At 55.1% G+C, this 15,399-nt stretch overlaps 1 protein-coding gene across 5 annotated transcripts; it reads right to left on the bottom strand.

Moving 5' to 3' along the window:
- Window positions 1-86: 86 nt before the first annotated feature.
- On the bottom strand, window positions 87-14,093 carry FXYD7 (FXYD domain containing ion transport regulator 7). 5 transcript variants are annotated; one of them, XM_084958407.1, is made up of 13 exons: window positions 13,962-14,093; window positions 12,831-12,895; window positions 12,295-12,327; window positions 11,646-11,720; window positions 11,275-11,311; window positions 10,316-10,365; window positions 10,085-10,136; window positions 9,505-9,972; window positions 4,210-4,239; window positions 2,281-2,355; window positions 2,095-2,137; window positions 1,914-1,954; window positions 87-493 (listed from the first exon to the last, which is right to left on the bottom strand). In XM_084958407.1, the coding sequence occupies exons 6-13, from the start codon at window positions 10,349-10,351 to the stop codon at window positions 471-473; spliced, it is 768 nt and encodes a 255-aa protein (XP_084814533.1). In that variant the 5' UTR covers window positions 10,352-10,365; window positions 11,275-11,311; window positions 11,646-11,720; window positions 12,295-12,327; window positions 12,831-12,895; window positions 13,962-14,093; the 3' UTR covers window positions 87-470.
- Between the last annotated feature and the right edge of the window lie 1,306 nt (window positions 14,094-15,399).

Genomic DNA, 15,399 nt, shown 5'->3' with positions numbered 1-15,399 from the left:
AGTCTGGGGCGGCGGAGCGAGCTCCCCACGTTCAGTTTTGCCCCCTCCCCCATTCTGTCCCCACAGATGAGAACACACAGACAGAACAGGGGAAAAACCAAATGCACATTTATTAAGCTCAAGACATGGACACCGGGGATGCGGGAGGTGGGGCGGGGGGAACGGATCTTCTGAGAGGAGACAGGGAGGTGCCGGGAAGGGGGACACGGGGATTCTGGGGGGCTGAGGGTGGACTCCTGGACCCCAGGAGCTGGAGGCCTGGGTCCCTGGATCTGGGATGCAGACGGGCTCTTTGGGGGGTCGTCATTGCCAAGGCCTGGGGAGGTGCGGCGGCTCCAGCCTTGGAGTGGGTGGGGCGGCTCATTCAGGGAAGCGCTCCCGGGGCAAGGCTGGGGTCCCCACCGCCTCCACCCGGACCTCAGGCTCCCGCACTCAGGCAGGGACAGCAGCGGAGGTGCCCAGGGCTGGTTTTACACACCACCACCTCCAGGGGCTGGGAGGGGAGAGAGAGAAAGAGAGAGTGAGGGGGCCAGGAGGTGTCAGTCAGTGACAAGAGGGGTGGAGGTAGCCCCCTCCCCACTACCAGTGGACCCTTCACTCCCACCTTGGAAGCCAGACCTCCAGGACTGTCACCCCTGAGCAACTCCTGGGGAGGTGTCTTGCCTCTCTACACCCTGCTGTCTGGCTCCTACAGGGACTCCTCGGTGGCTTTTGTCCTGTCCCACAGGACACTGTCACGAGGGGAATACCCCTGTGATGAGGCTGGAGACCCTACCCTGGCCTAGCCTGGGCTTTTCCGGGGCATCCCCCTGCCAGAAAGGCAGTCTCCATTGCCCTCCTATGCCCTTTCTAAGAGGCAGAGAGATTCCCATCCATCTCTGATTTTTAAAAAGTCCCTGGAAAGGACACAGTTCCACTAAAAACAGGTCAAGATATTTTTGCATAATTAAAATTAACACCCCCAAGGAGTCACAATCTTTCATCTACATGCTTATCCCCCCACATCCTACATCTCTCCCCATCGTCCTTTACACTTTCCCTCCCCTTGCACTCGCTCTCCCCTCCTCCACCGTCCACCTCTACACCCTCCACCCCTCTACCCTCCACCCCTCTACCCTCCACCCGTCCACCCTCCACCTGCCTCCACCCTCCACCCCCCTCCACCCTCTACCCCTACACGCCATCCCCTCTCGCTTTCCACCTCCCCTCTTCACCCCCTCTCACAACTCCTGCCCCCTCATCCTCTGTGGGGATGCTCATAGGCTCCCCTCTTGCACCCTTCACCTCTTTACACTCCCATCCTCTTCACCGTTTATCCTGTACTTTCCATCCTCATGGTCCTCATATTTTCTCCCATGTTCCCTCTTTTCCAATATCAATTTATAAAATCTGTTCCGTGCATCTCTCCTTCTGCTTTTTGATACAATTATTCACAAGCCCTTTTTTCCCCACCTCCCTCCCTCCCTCCCTCCTTCCTTCCTTCCTTCCTTCCTTCCTTTTTCTCAGTCTTTTCACCCCAGATCTTCCCAACTGAACAGGAAATTCTGGAAAACCTTCTCTCTTCTCCCTTCTCTAGGGCTCAACCCTGTCTTCATTCTGCCAAAGTCTTTTTCCCATGTGGGACCCCACTCTCAACAGGCTGTGGCTTTCTCCTCTGGGGAATTAGCTCCGCCTGGCTCATGCACTTGTTTCTGGATGGCTGCAGGGACTCCTTAGGACATTTCACAACCCACAAACTCTGTGGTTGAACAGGTCTGATCTGTAGGGTCTCAGCTCCTACTGAAATTGCCACAGTCCTCACCAGGGGCCCCCTTAGGGACGGGTCTGTGCGTGTGATGCAGCCCCCTCCCCTCGACGCGCCTCCGTGCCCCCACCCCCCTCCCCGAACCCCGCCCGCCCTTCCACACCCTCACCTGAGGAGGGAAGCTCCGACTTACAGGATTTGCATGTTGGGCTGTGGAAGAAAAGAGGAGAGAGAAAAGCATCAAGAGGGTCCGCAGCGCGGGCTTTATGGGACACTCTCGCTAGGGCAGCGCCCCTGGGCCCAGGCTGCCCCCACCCCTCGCCCTCTCTCCTGTCCCCCTGCTGCCAGACCTCTCGGACCCGGAGTCGGCCTTCCTGCACTTCACCTTCTTGCCTGTCAGGAGAGAGAGAGAGAACACAACAAGGAGACGCGACATAAGGGTCTGGACAAAAGCCGGCAGGGGAACTGCAGGTGCCCGGAGACCCCGAGGGGCTCTCCTTACGGGGCCTTGGAGCCCAGGAGAGGGTCGCACTTACTGATGATGATGAGGATGCCCAGCAGGAACAATATGGTAGCCAGAGTCATGCCCACAGTCTGCACAGTGTCATAGTCTGGGGAAGACATTGGAGGACATCAAACCTGGGCGGCACCTCGGCCCCGCCGCCGCCGGAGTCTTGCCTGGCGTTTCCGGTGGGTTAACGTGAGGACAGAGCGCATGGCCTTGGGCACTGGGAGCCCCCCTTGACCTCTCCTCTCCCCTTTTCTGGATTCTTTGGTCGTAGATATGACCCTCCTCGACTGCATAGGTAATTTTTTTCAGCGAACAACCTTCTCTGCGGTCCCTCAGCCACCCATCCCCAGTTCAACCCCCCAACTCCAGGGCTCCTGCTAATGCCTGAGTGCGATCAGCGATCAGCGATCAGCGATCAGCGTCCTCCTGACTCAGCGCGTACCCCTCCCCTCCCCCTACCTCCACTGCATTCCAAGTAAAAGCCAAAGTCCTCCCCACAGCTCACGAGGCCCAGGACGACCCCTGCCCCTTCTCAGACCTCATCCCACTCCGCTCTCCTCCTCAGTCCCCTACTCCAAGCACAGGGATCACCCTGCTGTTCCAGGTCCTACCTCAGGGCCTTTGCACTTGCTGGGTCTTCTGCCTGAAAGCTCCTCCCCCACATATCCCCCCTTTACTAACTTCTGGGCTTTATTCAAATGTTAAGCCTTCTCTGGCTGTCCTATTTCTTTCTTTATTTATTTGGTCTTTTTAGGGCCGCACCTGCGGCATGTGGATATTCCCAGGCTAGGGGTCCAGTCCGAGCTGTAGCCACCACCCTGGACCAAAGCCACAGCAACTGGGGATCTGAGCTGCATCTGCTCACCACAGCTCACGGCAACACTGGATCCTTAACCCACTGAGCGAGGCCAGGGATCGAACCCGAGTCCTCATGGATGCTAGTCTGGTTTATTAACCGCTGAGCCACTACGGAAGTCTGGCTGTCTTATTTAGAATTTCCCATCCTCTCCTTAACATTTCCTAATCTTTCTTTTTTAAAAAATTTCCTTCTTAAGAATTATTCTTGTCTAATATGCCATAGTAAACATTTATTGAAATATTCATTTATAAAGCACCCACTCTGTGCCTACAGCAGTGCAGGCCTCCGCCCTCAGGGAGTTGTCTTTCATATTGTGATAAACAAAATAAAACCCCAAAATGAAGTCGTATGACCATGGCTAGATGTGGATGTGGCTCTTCTTCCAGGGGAGTCAGGAGGGCCTCCCCTAGTAGACGGTCATTATTTCATCTGAGGTCTGAAGAAGAAAAAGGAGCCCTAGCTAGCAGTGTGGAGAGCTAGAGGAGGAGTTTTCTGGTGAAGAAACAGCAAGTGCAAAGGCCCTGAGGCAGGAAAGAACTTGGCACATGGAGGAACAATATGACTGAGCAAAAGGAGAAGGCAAGGCAGTGTTTAGAGAGGGAACTTCGGCCAGGTCTGCTAGACCTGGAGTAACTTCTTTAAGCTTCAGTGCTCTGGGGAAGATTTAATGGCATCATCTGAGCAAGTCTTTCTCACAATCCTTATGGGTGGGAACTATTACTACTCTTTATTTACAGAAGGGCCAGAGAGGCAAAGTTGCTTGCTCAAGGCCACACAGCTAGTGAGTGGATAAGCCAGGATTCAAATCCAGGCAGCCTGTTGTCAGAGTTTTTTGCTTCTCTGATGACCCCACTGCAGCAGCGCAGACTCCTGGTGAAGCCTGAAGAGGGTCCACAGAGGGTGCTCCCTCCCCAAATCTGATTCAACCCTCCATGAGCCAGGCTGATGGAAATTATATCCATATGGTCACATGGCTAGAGCCCAGGATGCAGCATGTAGCCACAGCTGAAGCCACTTCAGCAGTGACCCTTGGGGATTCACAACCACTCCTCCATCCAGCCCCAGGGTACCCTCATCACAGAGTCTGCCACTCACCATAGTAAAATGGGTCAGGTTCCTGAGGAACTGCAGGGAGAAGGCAGAGAAAAAGAGAAAAAAACTTCAACACTGTGCATCTTAATATTTTTGAGGATCCTGATGGGGCCACTGGCCCAGTGGTTTCTGTGTAGAAATCAGGGAACAAGACCCCCTTGTTCTGGATGACATGGCCTCATGACAGGACACAAAGCTTACAAGGAGGAACGGAGGCTGGATTCCAGCCCCGACTCACTCAATTGGTCAGTATCTTCCCTGGAGTTCCCTTCGTGGCTCAGCGGTTAACCCAATTAGGATCCATGAGGATGTGGGTTCATCCTCTAGCCTCCATCAGTGGGTTAAGGATCTGGCATTGCCGTGAGCGGTGGTGTAGGTCGCAGACCCGGCTCGGATCCCACGTTGCTATGGCTGTGGTGTAGGCCGGTGGCTACAGCTCCAATTTGACCCCTAGCCTGCTGGGAACCTCCATATACTGTGGGTACACCCCTAAAATAGAAAAAAAAAAAAAAAAGCAAAACAAAACAAAAAAAACCTTCCTTTGTACAGTGTCTAACCTACGTAACCGTACATGGCAGTCCTGGTCCTACCCACCTGAGGAGGTCTAACGCAAGCATGGACTCATAGCCTGAAAAACTCATGAACACTTCCACTGGCATATGGTGCTGGGAGTGAACAGACTCCAGTGCTACGGGGGGACTACTGAGTATATCGCCTTCCCCTGAACACTCACTGAAACTTCGAAGCCATCTGAGAGCTCCAAGAGACAGGCACTGCAGCCTGTTCTTATCCACTTGCTCCTGCCACCAAAGTCAGCACAGCGGAGCTGTGCAATAATTTGTATTATATTATACTGTATTATACTATATCCTGTAGCACTTATTTCTCAGACATCGCCAATTTATTTATTTATTTTATTTTATTTTTTAGGGCTGCACCCATGGCATATGGAGGTTCCCAGGTTAGGGGTCTAATCAGAGCTACAGCTGCCTGGGGTACACCACAGCCACAGCAATATCAAATCCGGGCCGGGTCTGCGAACGACACCATAGCTCACAGCAACACCAAATCCTTAACCCACTGAGTGAGGCCAGGGATCAAACCCAAAACCTCATGGTTCCTAGTCGGATTCGTTTTCACTGAGCCACAACGGGAACTCCAACATTGTCAATTTAAACAGTCCAAATTGGAATTCCCACTGTGGCGCAGTGGGTTAAGGATCTGATTGCAGCAGCTTGGGTTGCTGTGGAGCTGTGGGTTTGATCCCCAGCCCGTCAGCAGTGGGTTAAAGATTGGGCATTGCCGCAGCTGTCTCATAAGCTGAGCCACAGCTCGGATTCAATCTCTGGTCTGGGGAATTTCCATATGCCACAGATGCAGCCAAAAAAAAAAAAGGTTCAAAATTGATTTTGTAATAACTTTCCCAGTGGGTGTGTCCATGCGTGCATATGTATCTATACCACGTGAAACATACTCATCCATGGACTCCGCTTGATTTCATAACAGCTAACATGTGGATAAAGTGTGTGTGTGTGTGTGTGTGTGTGTGTGTGTCTGTGGATTTACTTTTCCCATCTCTTGCTTCCCTGTCTTAAACCATATTCCCCATCAGGAGAGCTCAGAACATCCTTCCCATTCAAGAAGCTTGTTCTGTTGCTTCCCCGATTCCTCTGACAGCTTTCCGTACACTCTGCCTTGTTCAGAGCACAATTCTGCAAAATATGGACCACGAGGGCAGAGGGGAGGTAACCAGGAGAGCCAGACGCTGTCATTAACGTTCTTCCCTGATCGAAGGTCAGGAAGGTTGGCTACCCTGAGGTTGGGAAGGGGAACACATGACTAATTCTGGCCAATGAACTATGAGCGGAAGTGTCATTGCTACTTCCAGTCTGTCCCATTCAAGGGCTCAGGTAGAAGCTCTCCTTTGCCTTTTGCCAGGTGACTTGAATGTTCAAAATTGTGGCTGCTCCAGTTTTCTTTGGAGAATAGGGATCCCCAGTCGACCTGTGGTGGACACACAGTGTAAGTGAGAAATCAACCTTGGTTGTGAGAAGCCACTGAGATTTTTGGTACTATTTGTTAACACGGTGTATTCTAGCCCAAACTGACCAATGCAGGTGGTACCCAGGCAGGACCCTGAATAACACGTATTCTCAGTGGGTAATTTTGCCCTTCTCAGTTCCTGTCCAGTCTTCAAAAGGGAAGTCTTAAATAGGAGGTGATGTGTCTCCACACCTCCCAATCCTTGTTAATCTCCCAAGAGAAAACAGGCCTTGGGCTCAGGGCCTTCAGCAGACAACATAACTAGAATTTTAATGGCATTATTTGGTTTTTGCCTCTATTTATTTATCTACACAGCACTTGATAGCACTGATTCCATTCCAGGCTCTTTCCTAAGCACTTTAAAGATATTAGAACACTTAATCTTCACAGCAGCTCTCTGATGTAGGCACTAGCTTCATTACCATTTCACAAAAGAGGGACCCTGAGTCCCAGAAGAGTGAAGTCACTTGTTTAAGATCATTTTAATACTTGCTTTTAATGTAAGGCAAAAAAAAAAAAAATGCTGATTTTTCTATTTGTGGTGAGAATATAAAATAAAGCTAACTAAAAGTTTTTTGGTTTGGAGGGTTTTTTTGTTTATGTTTTTGCTTTAACAGCTGCACCTGCACTATATGGAAGTTCTCAGGCCATGGGTTGAAGTGAAGCTGCAGCTTCTGGCCTATGCCACAGCCACAGCAACACCAGATTTGAGCCGCATCTGTGACCTACACTGCAGATTACCGGCAATAGCAGATCCTTAACCCACTGAGCCAGACCAGGGATCAAACTCACATCCTCACAGAGACAATGTCAGGTCCTTAACCCTCTGAGCCACAATGAGAACTCCTACAGCTAATTAAGTTTTTAAAAAGTTAATCCTTTGAAGGAAAAAATGTTTAATAAATATCACCGTGGGAAACATTTGGACAAGGAAAAATCATGAAGGTGGCACTCATGAGCATCAAGATGGGAAAACATTATTTTGGAGTCATCTGTGCTCTGTCTTAGCTCCTGCACCAGATGGAGAGCAAATTTATTTGACTCATCTCTGCTGTTAATCCTGGCATTTATAAAGTTTTTCGAAGAAGTTTTCTAGAACGAATGAAATGAATGGGTGAAGGAATGAATGTGAGCCCCTGCTAGGCTGCAGGGAGGCCGCCTCAGAGATGGAACAGTTGGATTATTCTGCATTTCTCTCCTGTGTTTCCACACCTCCAGACTCCCCAAGCCAGCAAAGAAGCCCACTGGGTGAGCACCTGCCCCAGAATCCTCTTTTGTTTCTCCATGGGTATTTCTTGCTCCATGCAGAAGTTCCTCTCCTGCTCCCTGCTGCCCTGGCAATCTGGGTCCTGGGGCGAGGCTGGGCTAAGGGTGGAGTCAGGAATCAGGAGAAGGAATGTACACCACTCCTGGCCAGTTGCCAGGGAGACATCAGGAAGGAGGTGGTTACTATGGCAACTGGGGCATCTTGAGAGGTGAAGAGAGGTAATGGGTCTGGGTACCCCAGGCTGGGTGGGGTCCTGTATGGGACTTGGGGTTACGTTTCTAACTCCAGGGCCCTCCTTGATACTCTCTGGACCCTTTGTACCTCCTAGTGTTGCCCCTGCAGAATTGGCTTCTGGCCAAGCCAAGGGTTCTTCTAGAGGCCCAAGTCTAGTTGTACTCCCACTTCTCCTTTCTCTTTGCCCCCAGGACACCCTCCTGCTCTCCAATGGGGCATGTAGTAGGGGGACTGGGGTGTCGTCCCTCTTCCCCACCCCTCTCTCCCTAACAACCCATTGGTTAATTTCATTAATTGGTTTGCAACACGCAACATGCTTTTCCTCCCCTGGGGTTTCCCAAGACCTGATGTCCCCTCTCCTGCTGTGACTAGGGAAAAGGGGGGGATGACTGAGGCATCTGTCCTCCCACCGCTGCCCATCTACTGCCATCGATCCTGCTAACCACCGTCTCGGCGAAAAGAAGCCCTGGGCTCCCGCCAGGTTTGCTGGCTCAGCCCTGCCCCCTCTCCCTAGGGTGGCTTCCGGCCTCTGCAGCCGCCCCCCCCCCCCCCCGCCCTGCTTCAAATTCTGCAGATATGGCTCAGTGCAGCAGCCCCCACCTGCCGGGAAAGGGAGCAGGGAAAGAGAGATTAGAGTGGAATTGGGGTTCCCTCACTGCCAGAGGCTCCTCAGCGTGGTTGACCTATCCCCTGGCCCGGCTCTCAGTGCTAAAATCCTTCCCCCTGCTCACCTCTCCCCCCACCATGAAAGCATTTTTCCCCTTGCTCCTCTGCAGAAGTAGGTTCAAGAAAGGGGCCTGTGTGTTGGGGGGGAAGTGTTTCAGGGGGTGCCTAACTGGGTTAACGGTGTGAAATGTAAATCTCTGTGTGGCTGCATGGAGCTGGGAGGAAGGGGCATCGGTGTGTACAGCCAAGCGCACCACCTCCCCGACCAGACAACAGCCCTGGCTGTGGGCTGGGAAGGAGGGTCCTGCCACCCATCCCTGCCCAGGGGGCTCACTGCAGTGGTGCGGCCCCACCCTGCGCCGTCTCTCCTCTTTCCCGTTTCCCTCTCGCTGTGGGTCCATCTCCCTCTCTCTCTCCCCCTCCGTGTCTTTATACCTCCCTCTCCAGAGTTGCCTCATTCCTTCCATCTCTCGGTCTCTATCTCTTTCAGGCTCTCTCGGTCAGTCTCTTTCTATATTCCTTTCTGTCTCCTTCTCGCACACTCTTGTCTCTCTCCTTCTCTCTCTCACTTCCTCCAGCTCCTGTCTTTTCCTCTTTCTCTCCCCTTCCCACGGAACATGCCTATCAGGGAATTCAGGAAACACCCACCATAGGGGCTGGCTCTAGAAAGAAGAAGTACATGGACCCCCTCGCCTTACCCACCGCAGGGACTCTGAAATCTGCCAGAACCTCTGTGGCCGCAGAGCCACCCGCTCCCACCCTCCAAGCGCATCTCTTCGAGTCCACTACCACCGCTATGCTGGACCAGCAACCCGGTTGCTATAGCTACCAATCCGCGCATCCTTTCTCCGGAGACTGCCGCTCTCCAACTGCGGGTCCCGCACAGGAACCACACCACCCGGAGGGGTGTCCAAGAGGCCCAAAGGGGCTCCAAGGGGTGCACTGCAGGGGCCTCCGCCCTCTGGAGGAGCGGACATCCCCCTTCCCCACTCCCCTCTCTTTCCAGAACTGGAATCTCCGCCAGATGCTCTCTCCTAAGCTCTAAGATCTCGGAACCTCCCTGCTCCCTCTCCCCAGGCGACGCTCACCCTTTGTGGGGACCTGGGTAGGGGTCGCCATGCTGAACCCGTCAGGATCAGGGGGTGGCTGGATGTCGAGGCGGTGAAGGTGCGGCTGCAGCAGCTGGAAGCGGGACAGACTGGTGTCGGGGGGAGATGGGGGGAAGAGCCCTGCTCTTGGGGGGGGCCGTAGCCAATGGGGGCCCGGAGAGCCCGCCCCCGTCCCGGCCACCCCCGCCCCCGCCCCCGCCCACTGCCGACGTCCCCGCCCCTTCCCCAAGGGTGGGGGCGCCCCCTGCCGGGGCCAAGGGGGCTCCCAGGCTTTCCACGCGAAGGGACTGACAGAGCAACAGAGCGCTGTCAAGAGAGAAAAGCACGTTTTATTGGAAATCTGGGCAGCAGAGAGGAGTCTGTGGGCGCAGAGCTGGCGGAGAGTGCAGTCCAGGTGGTGGTGGGCGCGCGGACGGTGGGTGGGGGGCGTCAGGTGCCAGGGGAATCCTGTGGGAGTGAAAAGGGTAAGAGGCCGGAGAGCCCTCCAGGCCCCCTACCCCAGCCCTTCGCCCCCTCCTCTCCCCGCTCCCTCCCCTAAGCCTGGTCAGAGCTGCAGGACCTGGCTGGGTTCCATAGCGCCAGGTGTTTCTACCGCCTGCGGGTGGACAGACCTGAGGGGGAACACATAGAGTTCGGGTGTCAGGAGGGGCACCCCAGCTCCTCTGGAAGGTAGGAGCAAGGCAGTGCAACTCCCCGACCTGGAGTTTCAGATCAAGCCCCTCCCTCCACGCGCCCAGGGAGGACAAGGGAAGGGGTTCTTGGAAACACCCGAAGTCGCCCCCAAACTCACGGCGGATGGAGCTGCGGAAAGTTCCCTCCTCTTCATCAGGCTCCCCAGTCCTGAGAAAGAAGATGCAGAAGGAATTGGGGATGGAAAAGGAGAGAGGCAGTGGCACCCAGGAAACCCCAAAGCAGCCCCATTTCACAGGCCAGTGTACTGAGCCCCAGAAATGAGGGAGGAGTGGGTTCAGGAGGCAGCCAGAAGATCTAGTGCACCCAGAAGCATTTAAGTGTGTGGCAAGAGGCAGGCGCTCCAAGCCAGTAACAGCAAGTACCTCCCCGAGTGCTGGGGAAGGAACTGGAATTTGGAAGGGGACTAGCAAAAGGACTTGAAGGCAGGGTGCCTGGAGACAGCCCTAGGTTAGAAACCCAGAACCCTCCTCTTTTAGCTGAGTGATCTGGGGCATGTGATCACCTCCCTGGGCTTTGGTTTCCTCATCTGTAGAATGAGGTTAGTTACAGCGCCCACCTTATAGAGGTGGTGTGAGGGGTGAATAACACAATGAATCCTGCACGTGAGACACACCCAATAAATACTACCTTTATTTATAATAACATCTACAAGTATCAATACGGAGAAGATATTCATACATTGCCTGGGCTTTAAATTTTTATTTAAGGATTAATCAAAAAGCTAGGAACAGGACTCCGAGCTAAACTGGGCCGCCAAGTGAGGTGATCTCATTTTGCCGAGGCTCTTTCACAGCACTTATCACGCTTTGTGATTTTATATTTGTGGGTCTCTTGGAACCCACTGCCACCGCCCCCACTGGGCTGGGAGCTCAGCCAGGCAAGGAGTTTACTTATTTCGTGGCTTGGTCCCAGGCTACCTCGGGGCTGGGCACATAGCAGGTGCTTAGTACATATTTGCCGGTGTCTCTGGCTGTGGATTGAGTGGACTTCCGGCCTCACCCCCAGCTCCCCTTTAGAGCCGGAGTAGGGGAGTGAGGGTCCACAGAGGCCTCTTACCTCTGCTGCTGGTTGAACTTGCACCGGCATCTTCTGCCTGTGGGTGGGGTGTGAGGAAGAGCGCGCTGATATTCTGCTCAGTGCCGCACAGCCAGCCAGAGCTCGCGCGCGAGCCAGGGCAGAAGAGGCTGGGGGGCGGGGATAAGGGTGGGGCAGGAACAGGGGCGGGGCCGAGGGCGGGGATAGGAAGGGGCGAGGGCGGGTCCGAAGGCGAGACAGAGACGGGGCCCAGGGCAGAACAGGTGCAGGGCAGAAACAAGGGCGGGGCCAAGGGCTGGGATAGAGGCGGGGTTGGAGGCGGGGCGGGGACAGGGCGGGGCTGGAGCAGACACGCGCAGAAGCATGGCTGGAGGCAGTGTGGGGGTACCCACTCAAGACGATGAGTATGCCCAGGATGAAGAGGATTCCGGCGATGATGAGGCCTCCGATCCGAAGGGATTGGTAGTCTGTGGACAGCAGGGAGGACGGTGAATGCAGGGAGGGGAGGAGGAAAGCCAGGAGAGGAGCAGAATAGGGAGGAAGGGGCCAGGAGGAAGGATCCGGGAAGAGGAGAAAGGAGATCAATAAGAGGAGGAGGGAGAGACGAGAGACAGGAGATGGGAAGAAAAGAGGATGTAAAGAAAAAGGAGAAGAGGAGGTGGGCAGGGCAAGGAGGAGGGAGGAAAACAAGGGAGATGGGGAGGGTGATGGAAAGGATGAGGGGGGCAGGAAGAGGAGAAAGCCAGGAGGAAGTGGAGGCTGGGCCATGGGATACTGAGAGGGGAAAGGAGAAAGAGAATCAGAGAGACAGAGAGACAGGGACTCACTGAGAGACAGAGAGAAACAGCCAAAGAGATCAAGATAGAGCCAGATCATGAGAAAGAGAGAGAATGAGAATGACAGAGGGATAAACACTGAGAGTCTAGAGACAGGTGGAGACAGAAACAGAGAGAGATGGGGGAGGAGAGGACAGGCTAACTCAGCCCAGCCCCCCACCCCCACCAGCCAGCTCCCCAAGAAAGAGGCCCCTCCCTCCCTCACCATAGGTGAATGGGTCGTGTTCCTGTGGAGCTTCTGGAAAGAGAGAAAGACATCAGAGGTGGATGCTCCCTGGGATCCTGGACAGGGAGGGGCGTAACGAGGTCCTTTTGGGGGTTCGCATTTCTGGGCTGAGAGTCTGGGGACTGTTGGACTCTGAGCAGGCCGCGCCCCCCCACCCCCACCCCCACCCCCGGCTCTGGGTCCCAGCCACCCCTCTGCACTGTCCTGGGCAGGGCAGGGCAGGGCCATGTAACTGCCTCAGCTCCCATCTCATTACAGGTTGTCCATCGACTGACTCCATCGTTCACGGAAGCCCGCCTCCATCCCACCCTCCATTTTTGCCTGACCTGGGGCATCTTCTCCCCTCCCCCACACACCAGCCTGTGACTGGACCCCATGTGAGACCCCCAATTTCCTGGCTCCTCAACGGACTTAGAGTAGACCGAGTCTCCAACTTAGTTCTCTCGCAGGCTTTCCCCCTACGCTTGCCACCCTTGGGGCTGAGGTGAGTGGTGGGCTGCCTCCCGCAGACTCACCTGCGTTGACCACGGTGAGGATCCCGACCCAGAGAACCAAGATGTGGCTGAGAGATGCCATTGTCCTGGGGAGCACCAAGGGTCAGGAAGTGTGTACCCTTGTTCCCCTACCACTGGGGCCTGAACCCAAGGGGTTAAGATACAGTCCAGAGACTTAATTCCAAAAGCATCCATCTAGCTTGGTCGCCCTGGGAAACAAGGCACCCCCTGCTTCACCAGGACACAGTCTCACCCAAACATCCCACCCAATGGGGGGGGTCATATGGCAGCAAGGACAAGGACCGGGCAGGGGGGACACACAAAATCCACAGGGACCTCCCGAAGGCCCGGGCTTCCCCCACAGCAGGCCCCAGATTCCCCACACCTACTCTGGTGGTAGAGGTGCCTCACCCCACCCTGGCAGAGAGACGGCCAGCCTGCCAGAGCCCAGACAGCCAGGACACACCCAAGGACCCACCTGCTTGCACAAAACTGCCTCGCTGTGTCTGAAAGATCCCAGCTCTCCTGCCCTCGGCCACTGGCCCACTCTCTGCCTGACCCTGGGTATAAATATCTCCCACTTCACCCTGGAGGAATTTGCCTCGCACAGGCCACCATGGCAACAGCTTTCCTACCCCCCCTCCTGCCTCGGGGGTCATTGCCGGGGTGAGGCCTGGCTGCCACAACGCCACAGGCTGCCCCCGTGGGAAAGGCCACCTCTTCTCCTCTCCTGGAAGTGAGGAGAACGGGGAAAAAAATCCCCTTTGCCTGTCTCTGGGTGACATCTTTCAACAGCGGACAACACCAGGCGAGTGACAGGAGGCCCAGGCCAGCAGGGCTGAGAGACCCAAGGCAGATGCCTGGGGCCGGGGCGCACTCACGCATACATGCACGCGCGCACAGTGGGGCTGGAGTGGAGACAACACCCACTCCCCAAACTTCTGGTTGGAGCAGGACTCAGGGTGGAGCCACAGGCACACAGTACTCCTCATCTGGGCCTCCCGGGGCCCCCAAACAAGGACGCAGCCCGAGCTACACACGTGAGTGTCCAAACCGCACACCCAGCCAGGGTGCACACGCAGCCACAGGCGAAAGGAGGAGCTGCACCCACACTCCCACCCCTGGGGGAGCCCCAACGACCCAAACACACACCCTTCCTCTTGGGTCTGGCCTGCCTGGGCGCCACTTCTGCTCCCAAAATAGGCTCCCGGCCAGGCCAGGGGTGAGGCCTGGAGGGGAGGGGGGGACGCTCACCCCAGTCAGGCTGTCCCCTGCTGGAAGAAGGCCCCCAAACGGCCGGCTGGACCCCCTGGCCCTGAGCTGGACGCGCCGCCCTCAGCGGTGTCCCCTCCCAGCCCCACCCCACCCCTCCCCTCCCCAGCCAGCAGCTGTAACTGGAGCCGGGCTGGAGGGGGGCCAGGGGGCGGCCCCCAGCCCAGACCGCCCTGGCCCGCTAGGTTAACTCTCTCAGCTCAGACGGAGGAACGGAGGAACGGAGCGGCAGCCGCCTGCCTTGGGGCAAAGCTGGGGAAAGGAGGTGCCTGCGGGGAGGGCTGGACTGCAGGCGCACGCACACACACTCGCACACACACTCACACACACGCTCACACCAGTCTGAGCACACCTCAGAGAGCTTAGGAGCTGGGGAGGGAGGGTGCACGTCAATGATTTTCTGCACTGTTCCCTGGAGACGGGCCCAGCCAGGGCTTAAGGTCGCCCAGCCCGAGAGCCTTGGAGTCCACCGACCCCTGATCCCAGGGTTCTGCGGACCCTTGTCAGCAGCACAAGGCTGTTCAGAGGGGCATTTCAGTGTGGGCATTTGTTGTCTGCTGCTGACTGTGAAGGCCCCGGAGTTGTATGCCACACACACACACACACACACACACACACACACAGAAACCCAAAGACCCAGAAACACAGGCGCAAAACATGACAGATACATGTATGCACATACGTACAAACTCAGAATAACCCCCCCATAGAGAAATCCAAAGACACACATATACCAGCAATTCTTATACCTGTCACAAAACACCAGGATAAACGCATTTGTGTACACACACAACACTCACATATTCATTCAGCTGGATGCCTGTACAGAAACACGATCAAAGACACAGCCACATAACTGTCCACTCTTAGAAAGAGTCACAAAGATACATACCCTCGTGAGGACAATACTAACATCTATACAGAAACACACCGACACACACACACACTACACTTAAATACATTCAAAGGCATAGACACAGCCAGCACTGTTGCACAATCTCAGCCAAGTAAAGACACACAGACTGTATATTATTTTTCCAGACACACACACACACACACACATTTGTGTGGGCTCACAGAGAAGCCGAAACACTGTCAAAACACAGCCATCCAAACATCCAACCACACTATGGTTTCATAACCACACACACACACACACACACACACACACACACACGCTAGTGTCACACCCTCATGCACAGGCAAAGAGGCACACAGCTGGCCACGGACTTGCAGTCATAGGCCTACACATTGTATCCACACTGACACCACCAAACATGCTGATGTGTTTGGCCCATAATCTCCCCATCCTTGAGCC

The sequence above is a fragment of the Sus scrofa genome, chromosome 6 (genome assembly GCF_054392235.1).
Source record: "Sus scrofa isolate SSC_HxYL_T2T_F1_AM1 chromosome 6, Sscrofa_HxYL_maternal_Yorkshire_Landrace_v2.0, whole genome shotgun sequence".
Taxonomy (NCBI): Eukaryota; Metazoa; Chordata; class Mammalia; order Artiodactyla; family Suidae; genus Sus; species Sus scrofa.
Note: the sequence above shows the minus strand (reverse complement) of the source record. Positions and strands in the feature narration are given on the sequence as shown.